This window comes from Nipponia nippon, unplaced genomic scaffold (genome assembly GCF_047370975.1).
Source record: "Nipponia nippon isolate SJK-2023a ecotype South Korea unplaced genomic scaffold, ASM4737097v1 scaffold_3, whole genome shotgun sequence".
Classification (NCBI taxonomy): Eukaryota; Metazoa; Chordata; class Aves; order Pelecaniformes; family Threskiornithidae; genus Nipponia; species Nipponia nippon.
This window is the reverse complement of record NW_028262347.1, coordinates 61,903,634-61,924,174: the sequence shown is the minus strand read 5'-3', so window position 1 is coordinate 61,924,174 and position 20,541 is coordinate 61,903,634. Positions and strand designations below refer to the sequence as shown.

General features: G+C 38.9%; 1 protein-coding gene across 4 annotated transcripts; it reads left to right on the top strand.

Moving 5' to 3' along the window:
* Positions 1 to 222: 222 nt before the first annotated feature.
* Positions 223 to 20,541, top strand: HCFC2 (host cell factor C2). 4 transcript variants are annotated; one of them, XM_087765123.1, is made up of 16 exons: positions 225 to 443; positions 2,658 to 2,806; positions 3,187 to 3,347; positions 4,394 to 4,602; positions 5,003 to 5,087; positions 6,162 to 6,265; positions 6,833 to 7,021; positions 8,273 to 8,458; positions 8,887 to 8,990; positions 10,039 to 10,201; positions 11,222 to 11,422; positions 12,675 to 12,745; positions 13,974 to 14,111; positions 15,454 to 15,639; positions 16,196 to 16,481; positions 17,574 to 20,541. In XM_087765123.1, the coding sequence occupies exons 1-16, from the start codon at positions 278 to 280 to the stop codon at positions 17,597 to 17,599; spliced, it is 2,424 nt and encodes an 807-aa protein (XP_087621249.1). In that variant the 5' UTR covers positions 225 to 277; the 3' UTR covers positions 17,600 to 20,541. The 4 variants fall into 4 exon arrangements, with proteins under 4 accessions (XP_087621251.1, XP_087621250.1, XP_087621249.1 ...); XM_087765125.1 differs by lacking the exon at positions 17,574 to 20,541 and having other exon boundaries at positions 223 to 443; positions 15,454 to 15,652; positions 16,196 to 16,482; XM_087765124.1 differs by having other exon boundaries at positions 224 to 443; positions 6,162 to 6,235; positions 16,196 to 20,541.

The following is a 20,541-nucleotide window of genomic DNA, read 5'->3' as shown; positions in this document are numbered from 1 at the left end:
AGACGCGGCTCCCTCGCTGCGCCTCTACGGCCGGGCCCCGCCACCGAAGGGGAGCCGGCCAGCACCCAGCAGGCGGCCGCCGCCCGGAGGAGCCCGCCGGTGGGAGCCGCCCCTCAGGGAGGAGGGGTAACCGGTACTGCGGCGCACGGTCCCGCGCTGCGCCCCCGCCCCGCCGCCGCCACGTGACCCGCGGCGGCGCCCCGCCGCCACCCGCCGCTGCCCCTTCCCCCGCCGGCCTGCCCCGGCCGCGCGGTGCATTGTGGGAGTGGCGGTAAAGATGGCGGCGGCCGCCGCTGGCCTGAGCTGGAGGCGGGTGTCTTCCTTCACGGGGCCGGTGCCGCGCTCCCGCCACGGGCACCGCGCGGTCGCCATCCGCGAGCTGGTCATCATCTTCGGGGGCGGCAACGAGGGCATCGCCGATGAGCTGCACGTCTACAACACGGGTGCGCGGGGCGGGGCGGCGGGCGCGGCCCGCCGCGGGCGGGCGGGGGGGGGAGGGGCGCGCGTAGGGCGGGGCCGGGGCCGGGGCGGGGGCGACCGGGGCTGTGAGGCGGCGGGGGGGGGGCTGTCGTGTCGCCAGCCGCCGGTGGCACCAGCCAGCCGCCGCTGGGCACCGGCCTCCTCACGGCGAGGGGGAGCCGCCCCCCCCCCCCCCCCCTCGACCCTCCTGTCCCCCCCGGGGATGCCCGCGGGGGGCTCGGCCGGGCCGCTGGCGCTGGGAGGGGCGAGCGGGCCGTCCCCCGGCTGAAAGGAGCCGAAACGGGGGCGGGGGGGGGGGGGGGGGGGAGAAATAAGCCTGGTCGAGAAATAAGCCTGGTCGAGGGCTCCCCCCGGGGTTGTGCTGCGCCCTGGCTGGTGTTGCGGGGTTAACGCTCCTCTGCGGGGAAGAAGGCGCCTGGAAAATCCCCTTGTGCGCCTGGCGTCTGCCCGGCTTTCCCAGCCCCTCGTCCTGGGGTGCGGGTCTCCCCCGGCAGGTCTGGGCTGAACGGCTGCGGGCCGGGTGAGCCCCCGCCAGCGCCCGCATCCCCCTTCTTCCCTCTGGCGGCGGCTCCCGGGAGCTGAGCGCGCCCAAACAGAAATCTCGGTTAGAAAAGTGAACGTGTTGGCACTGGGAGCTTTTCCAAACAGGAAGCTGCCCAAGACCGGTTTTATTCGTGAAAGATTAGATGCCTGAATAGTAACTGTACGGGATGCTGCGTGAGGCTGGAAAACTTCTGTGTAATTTCAGAGCTTGGGCTGAGGCGGGGGGGGGGGGGGGGTCGGGGGGCTGCTCCGTGCTGCTCACTCGGCCGCTGCTGGCTGCTTGTGCAACATAGCAAAGGCATGGAAGTGAGAGCGAGTTAACTAGACGTTTAACTTGCCAACTTTTAAGAATAATTCAAAAATTATTCTTATCGTGCCCTGCCCCCCCCCCCCAAAAAAAAAAAAAAAAGGTGATGGTATTTTTGCAGAGTGTTTTTGAGATAAAATCTGGGAGCACAAACATGTTTTGGTGGCTTGGGGAGTTTATTAAGAGGAAAATGCTTACTGTTAGAGTTCTTCCAAGCAGATTTTTCCATGGTAGCTTAAAGATCTGCTGTACTCAATCACATTTATGGGGGGGCGGATATATCTCTTAACGGTTATGTTTTGATGAGTACTCCAAAGAAAGATTTTTGCTTATTAGAGTTATACTATCTTTCAGAACAGAGGTTCTGATGGGTGCCTTTTGAGTGAGTCTTAACATCACTTTTTTTATTTTCCTGCCCAGAGTTTCTGCTAAAGGTGTTTACCCTTTGCAGCAGTGACAAAAAGGATCACAACTCAGTTGTTTCAGTTCCTAGATGGGTGTTTGGCCCAAACCGACCTTTCTTTTTTTCCGGGGGCTATGATGCAGGGTTGTGACCTGGGCTGCCTGAGTTTGGGATGTCAACCATTGCTCTTGCTGTGAGTGTGATGACTTCTGAGGAGCTGGCAGACAGCGAGGGCATCTTAATCTCCTGCAGCAACATTGACTTGAAGCTTCTAATTTCACACTTTTCGTGCTCATGAAAAAAGCTTAGGAAAAAGGAGACGATATCTCCTGTAATTCTTTCAGTCCAGAACAGCTTAAACACCAATCTGCTGCTGCGGGATCAGGCAGTCTCAGTTGCTTTTTCTTGCCTCTGTGCCTCTCCTCTCCCATGTATCAGTGCAGTGCTCTGTAGATATTAACATTGGTCCCAGAACAGCGTAATTAGTTTTTCAATAGGGCTATTAAGTCCAGGCACACTGCCATGCTGCTGTAGCTCTAATAATTCTGTTTCTAGGGCTAGCTCCCTCTGAGTTAACGTAGTTCTCTCTTTTGTGCGGAACTGCACTTATGTTCCTTATTAGCCTCTTTTTTTGGCAAGTCTATTAAATTGCTGAGTGACCCTTGGTAACTGACTTAGTTTCAGTGAACTCATGTGCTCATTCATATATTGAGTAACATTGGTTTGATAGAGGTGTTTGCTTTTCTTTTTATTAAAAAAAAAGTTTAAATTCAATGAAAACTTCATGTTAAACAAACAGCCCATTCACAATTATCTACAGGTAAAAGGTAATTCTTTAGAAAGCAGAGGTGTTTAAAAATACACTTTCCTTCTCAGTGTTTGAAATCTCTCTTTTTTTTTTTCTTTTTTTTTTCCCCCCTATAGCTACAAATCAGTGGTTCCTTCCTGCTGTAAGGGGAGATATTCCTCCAGGCTGTGCAGCACATGGATTTGTTTGTGATGGTACCAGAATACTAGTTTTTGGAGGAATGGTTGAATATGGAAGATACAGTAATGATTTATATGAATTACAGGTAGGAAATGTATGAAGATGTTTCAGTTTTGAGGACTACTTTATTTATTTATTTATGAGCAAACACATTTTATATTATTGACTACAGAGGAAAGTTAGATGAGCTTTGCTCTGCTCCAGGAAGAATAAACTCTTTAAATAGATTTTGAAGATGGAGAAGATCTAAATAACTTTGAAAAAGAGACTTCCATCTAGTGTAAATAAAATGTAAAATATTTAATGTTTTATGAAGGTTAGCTCTTACGTGTCCCTTTTAATGTATTTCCTAAGAAAAGCCCAGCATACCCTTAAAAATAATTCAGAAAATATACGAGTTAATTCTATTGACTATGAACAACTATAAATGAATATATTTCTGAATATATATTTCTTGTCTTTAAGGCAAGTCGATGGCTCTGGAAAAAAGTAAAACCTCAAGCTCCTTCCACTGGATCACCACCTTGTCCTCGACTTGGTCACAGCTTTTCTTTATATGGTAACAAGTGCTATTTATTTGGTGGCCTGGCAAATGAAAGTGAGGATTCAAATAATAACATTCCCAGGTATGCTGATTTGGTTTGAATTCAGTGTCTTTAAAAAGAAATTAGATATGACAGCTTTGAAGAGGAACATTCTAGGGAGGCTGTCCTGCATACCAAGTACTCACATATGAATTATTTGTGCAGTGGAGGGGTTACAGGCTAAGAAGCTTAAATATTTCTTCTGCTAATCCCACAATATGTAACACTGACTGACAGCTCTAACACTTTCGGAGGGAAACCTGAGTAGACTTTGGTATTTTCCTAGTATTTTGGATGATGTTTTTAAGAATGGCTTGTTTGTTAGAATTACTTAAATCAGCAAAGTTCCATGAGTCATTAGGGAATTCACAATGGAAGTTTCCTCTATAATGCTATAGAAAACAGTTATTAATTAATCTGGATATTTTTTAAAGTAACAGCTGAAGTTGTCTTTGTTGTCGGCAAACAGTGCTATAATGCTGAAATTTTATATCCACATTCACCTGCAGTTCAGAGCACTTCTATCCACTGAGCTATAAACTGGCTATAAATTTTAAGCTTAGTAAAGAGGTATCTGGTGTGAATTTAAAGACCGTTATCTAAAAATAACTTGCCAATAGATTAAGCAACAAGTGGCTAATTGTCTGTTGGTCAGCCAGGAGACATCAGAAAAGAAACAGCTTCTTTTCACCTTTGTTGCCTTAGAGTTGCAGAAATTCATCTCTAATGTCCCATGTCATCGTGTATTTCTCACAACTTTGCAGTTTATTCCAAGTTTGTCCATATGTAGAAATTTCTGCCAAGAATGTTGTTTACCAATTGTCAGTGTTTCTTTCATGTAATATAGTGTATCAAGTATGATATGAAAGCATGTTTCCTTAGAGGCAACAAGTTACAATAGTTCATTTTTTGTTTTAAATCCATTTAGTTTTGGTACTCTCCACAATGCCATCAAATGTTTTGGGATTTTAAAGTTCTGCACTCTTTCAAGACAGAAGTCTGTAATACTTGGAAGTGGTCAGGGTTTAAAGCTCCCTTGTAATCTTGCTTATAAGCAAATTTTTCATACTTTGTCAATAATACCCTAGATATTTAAATGATTTCTATGAACTGGAGCTGCAACACGGTTCTGGAGTTGTCGGCTGGAGTATTCCTGTGACCAAAGGGATCTTGCCGTCTCCCCGAGAATCTCACACAGCCATCGTATACTGCAGAAAAGATTTGGGAAGTCCAAAGATGTATATTTTTGGAGGGATGTGTGGCTGTCGGCTTAATGATCTCTGGGAACTTGACATAGGTGAGTTGATTTGCCAGAAAAAGTCAGTGCAGGGGCCTCACTGAATTAAATAGATATATCATTGTTTGCATATATTATCCTCACTGATTTTGGTTACACTGTGAGGTTGTTTCTTTAGAGTGGTTTAAAGACTGTCAAAATGATAACCAAGTTGAATAACTATAATGAAACCATGATATATCTGTTTGATAAACTGATAAACATTTAGTTTGTCAGTACTTCCTGTGAATTTTAAAAGAAGCTTTAAGTGCCTGTTATTGTGCCTTCTTTCTTAAAGTGGCCATCTTAAAAAGGTGAAATTTTGTTTTGTTGAATGTTAGAGGTATGTTCCCTCCTAAAATCCAGGCAGTGAAATACACAGTAATAAGTTGCTTAAGGGTTTTTATTCTTTTTCTTTTAGAAACCATGACCTGGTCAAGACCAGAAACTAAAGGGACAGTACCACTTCCTCGCAGTCTCCATACGGCCAATGTAATAGGAAACAAGTATGTCTGTTGTTAAAAGCTCAACTCTAGAAAGGTACACCTAGTAGGAGAATGATGATGCTTATCCACTACTGCTCAGTGTAAACCGTCAGCCCTGTAGAGTACTTTTCTGCTTCTGTTATCCTACCTCAGTGGAAATTAAAAAGTACCATTGTTAATTTAAGGGTATCAAACTCTCGGTGTTTCCATCCAGCAGGACAATCTGCCCAACCCACGAGCAGCTTTCCAGGCTTCTTAATGCACCTTGTGCATTCTGGGGCGGTCTCAGCGGGACCTGAGCTGGCTCTGTCAGGAGCCAACTTGAGTGCCTCTGTGTCTGTGACACAACGAACTAGCTACACGAAGAAACTGCCCAAAGAGTAGAACTAGTTCTAGGCAAAACCATTCCATGTTTTCGTGGGCCAGTATTTCTGTAGTCTGTTCCTCATTACTTGCTTCTTGCCAGTATGATTTGTTTTGGCAGATAGCATTGATAAAATGGACTTTTAAACATGGGTTTCAGTCCATTTTATATCCGTTTATAAGCCGGCGTGAGAAGAAAGAGGCAAGGGGAGAAAAAAGTGTGAAAGCTTTGTATCTTATGATCCAAGAGCTTAGCTTTTTATTATTTACATGAAATAGTATTAGTTTGTAGTCTGCATTATGTTTTTAAATTTTGATATCTGACTTAGATACCAGTTTTCTAATTTTAGAATGGTTTATTGAGAGGTCTGCAGTAAAGGATTGTAGAAATTCTGTGTAAGTGTGTGATTTTTGGAGAGTATTAGCAGTTTGGCTGTTTGTAAAAAGACACATTATTACCTTCTGTTCTGGGAAGTTGTTTGAGGAGTTTGGGGGGATTTTTTTTTGTTTGTTTTTTTAATGAGTTAACTTACTAAAAAAATTCAGAAGGTAGATGTCTGCGACAATACTTTCTAAAGAGACTAGACACAAATAAAATCTGCTGTAAGCCAGAACTGTAAAGCACTGGAAACTTTCTGTTTTGTCCTAGTTTGAGACAGCACATGCAGCAGATCTGGATGTTAATTGGCTTTTCTTTTCTTTTTCCCTCTTCCCTCTTTTCCTGTATTTCAGAATGTATGTTTTTGGTGGATGGGTTCCACAGTCAGCAGGAGGTGAAATTTCTGCTCATGATGGTGAATGGAAATGTACCGGTTCATTTTCTTATCTTAATTTGGGTCAGTGTTTCTGCCTTTATGGGAGCGGGCATTTTGAATTAATACTTTCGTAACAGAGTAGAATAAATATTTTGAAGACCCTGAGAAAAGTTGTAGGATACTCAGTTGTAATCCTAGCTGACTAAAGAAGATAGCAGTTTTTTACATCTTTCTTAAGAGTGATTTTTTTATTATTATTTTCTTTGAACATTCAGCAGGTTTGCTGATGCAAATCTTTGTTCCTACAACTTTAATGCTAAGTAATATAGATACTCCTTCTTCATTTATAGTAGAACACGAGACAGATCCTGAAATGATTTTTTTTCTAAATGTGATAGTACTATCCCTGAATCTTGTATTTGCCTGAGAGAGAAAACCAGAGGTCAGAAAATTCATCCTGTATTAATTGATCGTATCTTGTAAACTAATTGGAAATCAACCTTCTCTTTGTAATATTGCAAATTTAAATGCAATTGTCTATAAAACCAGAGGTGATTCATTTTCTCTGAGCAGTAAAGTGTATTAACATCTGTATTGCTTGTTTTGGAAAACATCTAGAAACTAAATTTTTTGAGTTTCATTTACTAGATACCACAGAATGGATAGGTCTGATCTCAGATTGCCAGGAGGACAAAAGTAACTTGTTACCAGGGCCAAGAGCAGGACACTGTGCTGTAGCGGTTGGCACTCGTCTGTATATCTGGAGTGGTAGAGATGGTTACAGGAAAGCTTGGAACAATCAAGTTTGCTGCAAAGATCTTTGGTACCTTGATACTGGTGAGTCAGAAATAAATAAAGAGACTTGTACTATATTCCATATTTTATTAACATATGGGAAGCTGGCATCATTGATGATCAGAACATCTGAAGCTGTAGCAAACTGCAAGATTATTTAAATTTTAAAGCTTATTTAAATAAACCACACTTCACTGTTGCTTGTTTGAAGGCTACAGCTGTAACTTAAACTGAAAAAAATTAGGAAGGCTTGTTTAAAGCCTCTGAAAGAACTTTGTGGCTAGATTTTTGCATTGCGTGACATAGTCAGTAGATACAAGGTGCTAAAGGGTGTTTTACCTAAACCTAAGGTTCCTGGCCTCTCTTCTCAGTGATCTTTTCTGCTGCTACTTACTCTTTTTTACCAACCCCCTCCTTCTCCTGGGATCATTGCTGCTGCTGCTTCCTCATCTCTTGGACTGCAAAAAGATACTGCTGAATCTGAGAAAGGACCAAATTGTTCCTGGGGCTGAAGGGAATTCTGGAGCACTAATCACTCATTAGTAGCTGCCTTGATGGCAGGACACTGAGATGGTATTGGGAGAGAGGGAACTAGAATAGTACTTTTGGGAGGGAGTTGTTGCCTGCTCAAGCGGAAGTGTGAGAATGGTTACTGGAGATCGTGAAATGTTTAGGAGATCATGTTTTCCCTTTTTTTTTTTTTTCTCCCCCCTCCTCTAGGAAGGTCAGAAGATGAAAAAGAGTAGCAGGGGAGGGATGTGCTTGAGGGTGCAGGCTGGTCAGGCATCAAGGCAAGTGGGAGGAGCAGGTCATTGGCATTGAGTCATGCCTAGGCTTCAGCCTCTGCAGAATAAGTGTGAGGGAAAGCTCACTTCAGCTACAGAGAGCAAGCAAATAGGGAGCACAATCTTCTGTGAATCCCCTCCAGGAATACGTAAAGCTTTAGGAGCCGAAGAGCTGTGTGCAGCCTTTTAGGAGAGGAAGAGGATCTCTTATCTCTGTAATCCCTAGAACGATACATATGCAAGCCAAAGACTTACTGGCAGCAGAAGAGCCATTAAAAACCAAAGAAAGCATTAAAACTTCAGCATTTTTGAACACTCTAGAATGACGCTTTATAATTCTCTGACTTGACTTGCCACCTTTGACAACTGTTTCTTGTTGAATCTGGTATATATTGTACATAAGTGGAAAAGGAGCTATTGAGTTTGCTTGCATTATATAGATATTTCTTAAACTGATAAAGGAGGGCAATTTCAAACATGCCATCTGTGTTTTATTGGTTGCTTGTAGAGAAACCTCCAGCACCATCACAGGTACAGCTGATTAGAGCTACAACCAACTCTTTTCAAGTGAAATGGGATGAACTACCTACAGTTGAAGGATATCTTCTTCAATTACATGCTGACTCACCAGTGCCGTCAGTGGCTGGAATACCTGCTACTGGGGTTCCTGAGACATCAGTGCTGAGTTCACAAGGTAGTAGTCAGATCACATTACGCTAATGTTTGTACAAAGATAGAGTAGAGGATTGCATAAGTAATTACTATGGGTTTGGGTTTTTTTTGAAAAAAGTCATTTCGAGAGAGAGACCCTATTTCTTTGGTTATTCCCAAAATGTGTGCATCATAATTAAGGAAAACTCAGCTCTAACTTGCCTCTTGTCAGTTTTGGCCAGCTGTTTGAATGCAAAGATATTCGTACAGGGCTGGGCACGATTTGAGAGAAGAAACAATGAGGAAGGGATTTTATCTGACTCTTCAGCCGTGCAGTTTCATTTCAGTCTTACAACCAAGTCTTCCTTCAGGCAACTTTGGGTCTCCCTCTTGCTTACTGGAATAGATTCCAACCAACATAATACTAAGTTTTATGTAACTGATTGGAATTTGCTTTTGTTTACCTGAAAGGTGGCTCTTCTCTACATCAAAGTCCACAATCATTGCCTAGTGTCCCTTATCCAGAAATGAAGGTGGATCATCCCAGCCAAACAAATAATGTCATTCCTAATAACGTAAGTGTAAACTGAAAAATGCCTAAGTGGCAAAGTAGTGTGGGAAGCGAGAGAACTGCCAAAACACTTTCTCAGTTTTAAAAGTCCCTGCATACTTTTTAGGCCTTAGGAAAAAAATGCAAAATCAAGGAAAAAAAAAAAAAGACACTTGCTGAAGTAGTTGTGTCTGTTTTCTTACATTCTTTTTACTTTTACAATTGACAGACAGTCTTTAAAGTCCTCTTCCTGGTAATGCAGAAAGGAAACTGCAACTGTATTGACTTCCAGAACGCTAACTGGGAGCCTGATACTAGTAGAAGTAACTATTCATCCTCAAAATGTTGGTGAAATTAATGTGGGAGGCAAAAAGGATAAGGCATATTTCCTTCTTTGTTAGTGTTTTTACGCTAGTCTGCTTAGTTGTAGGTTGCTACTACAGTATAAACCCAATTATTGTCTGTTCTGGTTGTGCAGTTGTACGTGTTCCACTGTTTTGCCAATTTAAAGGAAAGAGGGAAGAAAAACTCTGGCTAAAGGATCGCCCTTTTAGAAATTTAGACCTTTTTTCTTAATTGCGTAAGGCCTCAGGTCTGTATAGGATCCCATAAAGTATTCTTGTAGAAAATACATGTGGAAGTACTATGAATTTTACTAACAGTAGAAATATCTTGGGTATGTGCCAGGAAAGCAAAGGTTGAAAGTCACTGTAATTGTGATTTTTTTTTTTTTTTTTTTTTTTCCCCCCCATCCCCTCAAGTCCCCCCAGTAGACTAAATGTATGCATCAATGAACTTCCATGTAATAACATAAGAATGTGAGCTCACTGTCAGATAAAGTTTAGTATGTGTCAGGGACACTTCCAAGTCAACTTAGAGTTTGAGTCTTTGTTTTATAATGGCTAATATAAGGTGGATTGTGAGGTTGGTTTCTTGTTTTAATTTAAAATGCTAGGGGGATTTGTTGGAGGATTTTTGTTTGTTGTTTTCGAGCAAGCATTTTCGTGCCATGTTTGCAACTGACATTTCTGAACTTTGCAGTTAAACATTAACAAATGTATTGTTTTGGTTAGGTCCAAGTTTCCCTTTCATCCAACTCATTATTAAAAGTAGAAGGAAAAGAAAAGGTTGCAGCACCTGAAAACAAGATTGCACAGGAGACTATGAAAAACCATGCAGATGCTACAGGATTCAAAGAATCAAATGCCCCTTCTCTTTTGCCTGTTTGTTCTTCAAGTAAGATGACTGTAGAATAAAAATTAATTAAAAAGTGAGAGTTAAAATTCATCTCATAAAAAATAAAGTAAGGTTATTTCTGTCTTGCAATTTAAAATTATTTTAGAGGTCTTTGTAGTTTAAAAACAACCAACTTGTGCTAGTTATTACTGTACGTATTTTTCGAAGATATGAGGAAAAATGAAATGTTGAGTTGTTTGAAGTGTTGCAAGGGACATGAAATTCTCAATATAATCATTATTATGATGGCAAATGTGTCTCTGTAAACATAAGTAGCCCTTTTTAACATCAAAGAACAGACTGACAGGACCAGATTCATTTTACAATGTTAAGGTGATAGTAACTCCAGGCTCTCTTTGACACTACTTCTGTCTGTTAATAGTGAAAAGGTATTGGCTGATGTAAAATTTTAGGTGACGTAGAGAGGAGCATGTTTCTCTCTGACTGTAGAGGAAATAGAAGATGACTCGGCACTGATTTAGGCATTTCACTGAAGTGCCTTAAGTTCAGTGTGGTGAATCCAGGCTCAATCACCTGATCTGTTTATATTTGACTTTCATGTAATTTATAGGTTCTTGGATTTTCATTTTTTTCACAGTGTAATTTAAGTATTGTGTGGAAATTTTGGATCTTAGTGCCAAGTGAGAAACAGACTCCCACAGTTGTTAATCTTGATTGTTACAAATCTGTGAAACTGATTTGTGTAGGCACGTTATATTAGGATTTTTTTTCCAAATTAATCCTTTCGTAGCCAAATAGATATAGAATAGCAAGCTTAAAACAAATGAAATTCCCTTTTTAATATAACTGTTTACATATATCTATTTATGACTATGCAGACAGACTCTTGTTAAGTTATGTATACCTGAAGAAAGCATTAGCAATTAATATAATGAAATCTATTCTAACCGAAATCTGAGCTAAACTCTGGTTTTATATGAAAGTAAAGCCATTAGACCAAGTTGAGATTTGTTAGGTGTTATCAATATTGAATTCTGGTTAATATTTTCTTTTTTTAAGGTCCTCAGTCTTCAGCAAATGTAGGTGAATTACATGACTTGGACAAACGAACTGTAAATCCTGATGCTTCTGTATCCAGTACTGTTTCCAGCACACAAACTATGGTAACCCAGCAGGCTGTTAAAACTGAATCATCAAGTACAAATGGGGCAGTTGTTAAAGATGAAACTTCACTAACAACATTCAATTCAAAATCTGAAGGTTTGAAATGTGTTTCACATACTGTATTTTGAGCCATATATATCTAAGGCCATCTGAGTTCCTCTAGTGTGGTGGGATTCCCATCTTGACTAGTGCCTGGGATTGAGATAGGGCTTTGGGCATTGAGGACGTTGGGCGGCCTGGATGATCTCTGCTATGATTTAAACATCTTTTAAAATCAGGATATTCCTTTTATACACTTGTAAACCACTTTGTTTTCCTGTAAGTGAAAGGTCCTTTAAATCTTCATTTATGCAGAAGCTCGTTTTCTAAATAGCAGTGGCAGCCAGTTTTGGTGCCCAATAGGGCATTTGCTTTCATTCAGTGATTGTCTGTTTATTTAGTCAGCAAAAGACTACAAATAGTAACCTTAGATGGTTTTGATTTTAAACAATTGACCTCGGTAACAAATGCGGCCAGTTCATGTGGGTAGCTCACTGCTAGTCAAATGTGGTGACCTCTTCACAGTCTGCTTGAAATAGCTTAAATAAGCAGCAATGCAGAAACCGAACATATCGGTAGTTTTCCAAGTTTTGTTTTTCATGAATATCAGCAGGCTGTGCTTGCTATTGTTTTGAGTGTTAACTGAAGAACTGTATTCTCTTATTGACACAGTGTGAGTAGTGTAATTTTTACCAAACAATATTGTATTTTAAAAGCAAACCCCAGACACACAAGTATAGAATACTAATATTCCCTTGTGTTGCTCGTGTGCTTAGTGCTTCTGTGCTTTAATTTCTCTTGGTCTTTTTTTTTTTTTTAAAGATCCCATTTTAAATTTAATAAATGTTCTTTTCCCATTTGTTAGGATTGTTTAAAGATTAACTGCTCATGTTCAGAATTCAGACTGTATTAATGTCAGAAACAATGCATTCAAATTAAGATTTCATGCTTAGAGTATTCATATAATGTCATCAGTATGTGCCTCAATCTGGTATTTAGATTATTTGTTCACAAATACTTTGTATCGATTTCATAATTCTGTCACTTAAGATTTGGGGTCCTGCCTTCTGTCTGTATTGTCTGTAGCAGCCTGCAACGCCAGGCTCTTACAGTTGTTCTGTGAATATGATGCAAGCCAAAATTAGTTGTTCGTGTTATAAATAGAACTGCATGCAAAAGAAGTCTCAGACATACTTTTGCAACAAATACTTGTAAATGGCTATTGAGGTCAACTTGCGTACTCTGAGGACTTTGTGTTAAATTTTTCATATCACTGAAGCTTTTTAAAGGTAACTTTTTTTGTTTCTAGCTGCTGAAACTGCTTATATCATGCCTTCGACAAGGCTCAGTACTGGACAGACAAATGATTCACACTCCTCTGTAAGTCTGAAAAAGTATAATCAAAGTGCTGTATTTATTGTTATGTTGATTAGTTGTGAGGACTCTTCTGTTTTCCTTTAATTATATCGCTGAAAGAAAAGCAATGTATATTTAGGGCTTGAAGTGAATAATAGAGGGGTAAACATTTCTGTTGTAAAACTAATTGCATCGTGTGGGTTTGATTTGAGTCTAAGTAGCAGTTGTGTAGTTGGGAGGAGATCCAAGTATGTGTTTCCACTATTGAATCATTTTTATCGACTGGCACAGTGGAATGGTCTCTGCTGCATGATGTGCAAATGTAAAATGTTTTTCTGTATGCACAACTGAATTTTAAATGAAGTATGTATTAGATCAGACTAGTGTTAGCTGCTGATCTATAGGTTTGAAACGTAACTAAACTGACATCTTGATGTTTTTCCCTAGAAGAGATGGGGACTGGCTATGCAAGCTGTAAATACTGCCTGAAAAAGTAAATGCTTCCTATTTCACCTGCTTACAACTTAATACACAAAACCAAGGTGCCACTGTTGCCACCAAAAGAGAGGAGCTAAGGATGGGAAGAAGCAGCTGCTACTAAAGGGTTGGGGTGCTTTTGCCAATAGCAGCTGCCACTCCTGCCCCTTTACCGTGCTAGCAGGATCATGGCCTGTCTGTCCTGGGCACCCTGACCATGCAGGCACCCTCCCTGGTGCCTGGAGGCAAGTGAGAAAGATGGTTTGTCCCCTGTGCCCTCCACCACCATCGCCCCATGCCACAGCAGAGGCCCTGTTTTCAGCTGCGAGTTCAGCAGCAGCTTGAAAGAGAGTATGTTTGGGGCTGAGGTATAGCTGAATCCCAGGTAGAGCTACTGATGTTGGACCATGTTGTGAAACTTCTTGACCTCTGAGTGAAATTTACTCGCAACTACATGCTGCTACAGACACCTAGTTCTACAGCTTTAAACTTCTTCCCCTCCCGGTTTAAACTAGAATGTCAGAGGTGACATCCCAACTGTTTGGGTTTTGGTTTTTTCTCTTTTTTTTGAAATTATGGACTGTGTCTAAATCAATGTACAAGAACCAGTTGGTTTTGAACAGTATTTTTGCAATATGTGCATATTCCTTTGAAGTATAAGAAAATAACACTGGTATGAAAGGGGGTTGTCTCTTACATATACTAGAGTCTTAACATTTTTTTTACATTACGTTGATGTATGGGTAGTCTACATAACGTGTTCTTCAAATACTAGAAAACTCCACAAAGACAAATGGCACCAGTGAAAACAAGAGACCGGCAGTGGTATGATGTTGGAATTTTTAAGAACAACAGCGCTGTGGTGAGCCAGTTCTACTTGCTGCCAGAGGAAACGCTCAGCATCTCTAACAAGGTAGCTGCTAATTCTTCTCTGACATACTTGCACATATGTATTTTGGAGTCTCTTGCTCATATGGTTGACAGCAAAATGTAGTATTTGCTGATACTGCAGCAGGATCTGGTGCTTATAGGAGTTTTATATTTTGTGACCATGTAGTTCCTTCCGTATTTTGCTCACCTTTTTTTACTATTTCTTAAGCCAGGTTAATTTTCTTCTGTTGTTCTTGTATGATAATATGGAATGTCTTATTGTGCTATTGGTAATTCTTCCTGTATTTCTAGCCTTAGGAAAGAATTTTAAACTTAGTGAACTTTCAAACCAGTAAAAATTCTTAAAAATTAAAAAAACCCCACCTTTTTAATATGTTATTTCAGTACAGCATTGAAATGTTTTGATTAAAGTTTCTTCTCTGTTTCCAGAATCTTTGCTTACAAATTGTTAAAGATACTAATAAGACATAGGCTAGGCTGTTTAAAAAGACTAGATATGGAAGTGTAGTGGGTTTTGCATTAGATTTCTCTAACTTAATGTTGTTGTACATGTAAGTTTATGTATGAAAATGCTGTGTGTATGAAACTTGCAAAAAATGTTGCAGTTTTGATGGTGAAAGTGTAAATTAATTGTGTCCTAGTGAACTAAAAACAAAAACGATGGGTATATGTTTTCTTGAGACGGAAACAAAAGAACACTTTCTAAGAAAGCACTTCACTATAAATATTGCACATCTTGGTTTTAAAGAGCGTAGTATATTTTACAGTGTTTACATTGATTGTGATTTCTTCTGCATTATTCAGAAGGAAAAGAGTTCCACTGAAAGCTTCAAGGATGCATCAATGAATATTTTAAACATGGAAGTACAGTAACACATAATGTTTCAGAAACCTATTTGTTAGTAACTTACAGTGCCTTTCTTTAAAGACATTTTCATTACCTATTTATCAAATTGCAACTCCTAACTATAGGCATAACTGGTTTTGAAAGAAAAATATTTTTAGGACAGAAGAGTATGCTAATTAAATCATAAGCTATGCTGTTGGAAATGCTACTTTGCTTTTACTTTCCCAAGTAAAAATGACCAAGAGGTGCAGTTCAATTTAAATGACTGAAAAATGGGGGGTTTTTTTGTTAGAGATGTAGTCTCATATTGCTTCTCAGATCAGCTGTTTTAAGGTGAGCTAGTGCCTCAGTCAGAACCTTTTTGTAAATTCTTATTTAAGTACAAAATTGTTCGATCGTTTTTTAGGTTCAATTAAACTTCTTAATCTCAGTTTATCGCTATCCATGTCATATTTTTTTATGGCTAATTGTGTTTAGAATATTTTAAAAATTAACACAAATGTTTCTTTGTTTTCAGATGGAAAGTGCAGATGTACCAGACTATAGATTACTTAAGAAACAGGATCTTTTTCCAGGCACAGTGTACAGGTTCCGAGTTGCTGCAATTAATGGCTGTGGTGTTGGGCCTTTCAGTAAAGTCAGTGAATTCAAGACTTGCATTCCAGGTTTTCCTGGAGCTCCTTCAACAGTCAAAATCACCAAGGTGAGAAATACAGGTAATTCTAGTTCTGATGTATAAAATTCTGGTCACAAGTTTAATCTCAGAACTCTTGTTTTTAGTTGGTTTGTTGTTGGGGGTTTTTTCCAAGTTAAAATTGTCACATAAAATAGTGTCAAATGCTTAATTGGTTAATTCAGCTCAATGTAGTATTCTTTAAGAAATTTGCTACAAAGAATTATTTTAAGACTTAATGATCATGTTACCAGATACACATCTTAATCATCTGATAGTTTCCCCATGATTTTTTCTTTCTGCATCCTTGAATCTATAAGGGTTTACCATGCTTTTTTTTAAAAAAAAAAAAAAAAAAAAAAAAAGTCAAGAGACATCTTTATCTCCAAAGAGTGATGAGTGCTGATGTTAGATTAGAATTTTCAGATTATCTTTAGAGGTGTTTTGTGGTTTTGTGTGTGTTTGTGTGTATGTGTGTGTGTATATATATATATGTATATATATATATGTATGTATGTGTATATATATATATTTGAGTATCTAATGGTTACCTACATGCTATGACATTTTCTCCCTTTTTCTTCAGAGTGTAGACTGTATTCATCTTTCTTGGGAGCCTCCTGCTTCACCCTCTGGAAATATTTTAGAATATTCTGCCTACTTAGCAATCCGTTCCACACAATTACAGGAAAATCCAAGTCAGCTTGTATTTATGAGAATATACTGTGGTCTTAAAACATCATGTATAGTGACTGCTGCCCAGCTTTCAAATGCTCATGTTGATTACACTTCCCGACCTGCAATAGTGTTCAGAATTTCTGCAAAGAATGAGAGAGGATACGGACCAGCCACGCAAGTTCGATGGCTTCAAGGTAAAGTCAGTGTCAGACGCAGCGTTTAAACGGGCTGTAGCTGTGGCAGAGAAAATGGCCTGTTGTGTCTCTAGAACCAAGACTTTTCTCAGCAGTGCGTGTGAAGTTCTTGAAATGTTGTTTTGTTCCTTACAGAAGTTTTAAGAAAATTTAGTTGTTGAATTTGGCATAACATTTAAAATTTTTTTTTTATATTTGTTCACAAGCAAAGACAAGCAAGTACTGAAGTGTTCGTTATTGAGTCTTACCTAGTCCCTCAAATAATAAAAGCGTAGTAAGCTTCTGATTTCCCTGGCTTCACTTCAGCTCAAAGTTTTTCATTCTAACAAGTAATCCAGTTATGTGCGTGGGTGTAATCAGGTTGTTTTTTTTTTTTTCAATCTTTTCCCCCTCCTTATTAGAAAAAATTTTCATAAGGTGCATTTTTGTGACGCTTATACACTTTAAAGTCCGTATTACAGCAAGAACAGGTTTTGACCTCTTGTCCCTGCACTTGAATTTCTACAGGTTCATGATGAGTTCGGGATGGGAATGGATCCACCGAAAATAAAGATTAGGTTTTAGCCTGATCAGTTCTGGCTCACCTTTTAAGTAAACCAAGTCAGGGGCTCAAAACAAGAAGTTTTGCTGGCTTCTCCTCTCATCCCACTCCTTCCCCGTTCTGGCTTAGCTTTCTGCTAGTTGGGAGCTGGCTTTGCTCAGCAAGAGGCCCTGTGAGCATGGAGGAAGGTTAGGAGCAGCAGGGCACAGGGAGTGTGCCCGCCCCCTCGGGGAGCAGTGGGCTGTTGTACCAGTGTAGCTGACCTCTCTGTTCGTGAGCTGTGTTCCACAGGGTGTGGCTGAAAGTGAACTGTTGAATACACAACTGCTGTTTTTTTTAACATGCGTTTTCCTAAGATGGAGAGTAACAAGTGAAGAAGTTTGTCTTCCGTAATGTTTAGCATTCTGATGCTGTTTTAACCCTTCAACTGGCAAGGGTTTTGACCATGATCTGTATCCCAGAACTCTGAAACGGTAGTTGTTTGAAAGTCTTTGACCATGTACACGATGTGAAATTATGAAACGTTTAACAATGTCTCCTTCTTTTTGCAGATATGAAAACATCAAGCTCAAAGTAGCAACAACATAATAAATCTCAAGTTTTGAATGTAGTGTTTAATGTAACTCTTGTACTATTTGTAAATGCTACAAATATTTTATTTTTGCATTGTTTTTATCTTAAAAATATATAACCTTTTTTACGTTTGAAACATCAGCGTTATACAGCCTTGCTCAGGTATGAGTACCATGTAGAAATTATATTCAAGATGGTGGGATGGAGGACCGTACTCTATCCAGTAGCTCTTTTTGGTAGTGACAGTTGAAATGTAAAAAATACACCGTTTCAAATTAAAAATAGATAAATACAAAATTGGCACATGCAGTAGTATTTGAGGTAGAGTCCCCATGATTGCTACAGACCTTGCATAGATAATTCATAAGATTTGGTATACGAGCAAATTCTGTTTGATTTCAGTTCCTTATACCACATTCTTCATTGTGGTGCCTGAGTACAAGGAAGAAATTTCCAGTTATTATATAGTAACTTAAAATGTATAAATATTTTAATATATACTTTTTTGTAAAGAAATGATTTTTCTACTATTTGTAACAAATATCTTAATCTTGAAAGATATCCCCTGAAGATTTAAAAGGAAAAAGATAAACTTAATCATTTCTCTTATTACAAAAAAAAAAACTTAAATTCATTGTAAATGCACTACTAATATTTAGAATTATCCTTTTGTAGTTGTAAAAATCTTAAACTTGTAAATACCAATGTTTACAGGAGACCTTTTTGGTCTTGTATTAAAACTTCCATGAGATTCATTCTCTTTTTTTTTTTTTTTTTTTTTAAATCCATATGCTTTGCTTTTAGCATATGCTTGCTTTTTGCACTAATAATAACTTACCTCATTCCTGTGTTTGTAATCACTTGTGTTGCTTCCATAATGTTTCTGTAAAACTTCAATCTGAAAATTTTAACCAAAGTTTAGAATACATGGTAAGCAATTTTGCACATATCGTATGGCAACTTTCAACATATTTATTCCAGTTAATCTTCTTAAGTGCTTGTTTGCTTTACCAGTATATTCTACCAATCAAGTTCAGTATCTCCCTTTTACTATGCATCATTTTACATTAACTAGCTAGCTGATAAATTCAACAAGCATTACTTCTAGGAATAGGTTGATCCATTCCTATGCTAAAAGAAAAGATTTGTTCACAGTAGTGAAATAAAGGTAAACATTTTAAATGCTATTTATGTATCTATATATAAACCTATGTTTACCAAAGTGTAGAGGAAAATGGCTGAGTTGGACATGGTCACTAGGTGAATAGATTGAGGCACCTAAATAAGATTTATTTTAAAATAAAATCTAAATTATTTACTGTGCAATGAAGTTTATACTTTGCACTTTAATTTTGCCCCAAATGCCAAAAGACTATACGTCAAGGTAGAATTTCTTGCCTCTGCCAGTTAAATTTGTCTTAAGAACGTTTGTAAATATATAAACTAAAAGAAAAGATGTGCCTGGTTTGGTGGGAGAAGTATCACGAAAATATTAGATATTTAACAGCTCAAGTATGCCAGAGCAGATTTAATAGCCAAGTTTTAGCTACCCTGAAAATCAGGGTTGTAATGGAAGTGCTGATACAGCCTTAATTATCACAACACATCACATGCTATCATAGCATATAAAAAGTGCTGGGGACCATAAATCGCTATAATAGTGTTAATTGTGGCAAAGGAGTAATACACGTGGTTTTACTCCAGAGAAGAATCTTGTGTTCATGACAATGACAGATGTCCCAGATTCACTTTAAACAGTGTTTATAGTATGAATGTATAGGACTCTTCCTGAAGTTAACTGGCTTTAAGATATTTGTGTTTTAATGGTCCATTTCATCAGGTATGATCTCACTACCAATACTGTCTGATAACTAAAATACCGTACACATGAGCGGTTAACTAGAAGAATAGAACTTGGTTTTTCTTATTAGTACTGTGAAAGAAGCCTTTAGAGAAAACACTTGTGGCTTTGATTTTGTTGGTTGATAGCTGTGATTGTAGAGTTGTTATTTAAGAATAAAATCTGTTGGGTATGTCTGGGTGGAGTTTTTTTTGCACTTGGTTTCACATGCTTTGCACAATTTCTTTTTCAGTGGGTATGTCACAACTACCAAAGGGTAAAACTGTGGCTTTTTCGATGAAAAGTATAATTTCCTTGTAAGTGTGCTTTCTTCAGCTGACTTGACATAAGATGTCACTTTCTCTTCTTTGTCCAAGTTGGGTGATGTTGAATAGTGATCATATGCAAATCTTCAGTTCCTCACAGTTTTACTTTAAAATGAAATTGTGGTACACGCTGTAAAATACACTTTGTGGTCTGTTTTTAGAACTGTATTTATAACGTCTAAATCCCACCTGTTTGCCTATCAACTAGATATCAGACAAATATTGATTGTTTGATTTTTAAATTCGTTTGGAAGACTGTTGACATCGGCTCTTTGAGAATCTGTGTTATCCATTTATTTCATGTATCGCTAAAGGACATGTAACAGAAGCTGAAATCTGTCAGATGACAGCATCCGTCTTGTAGAAACGTCTAGGTTTACTAAACTCCTTAGGGAAGTTGTGACTGTGTAAGTGTAGGACAGCCGTGGCGGTTACGGCAGACGCTGCTGCGGCTTCACCTTGAGAACGTTCTTGTGGAAACGGAAATGAAGCGAACAATAACCTACACTTTGTGTTTTCAAAGTAATTATAGCAATATCTTTTGAATGTAGTTTGGAGTAGAGCACATGATCATGCCATAAACTCTGAAGCTATAATAAATATTACTGTTGTTTCAGGATAGCGAATTTGATGTGAACTTAGTCTTACAGCCTGTTACTTAATGACCTCTACAAGGAAACTGACATTTTGTACAATTCAAGTTGATCAGTCTTATTTCGAAGCATTGTTTGTTCTTTGTAATAAAGTGGTTGTCCTATCAAACGCACTGTAAACACTGAA

Bases quoted from the DNA above. Each gene is read 5' to 3' on its own strand.
- HCFC2 (XM_087765122.1), top strand. From the start codon at position 278: ATGGCGGCGGCCGCCGCTGGCCTGAGCTGGAGGCGGGTGTCTTCCTTC. The intron at 6,266-6,832 runs GTCAGTGTTTCT...TTCATTTACTAG, and splicing joins ATTTTCTTATCTTAATTTGG to ATACCACAGAATGGATAGGT. The intron at 15,640-16,195 runs GTGAGAAATACA...CTTTTTCTTCAG, and splicing joins CAACAGTCAAAATCACCAAG to AGTGTAGACTGTATTCATCT.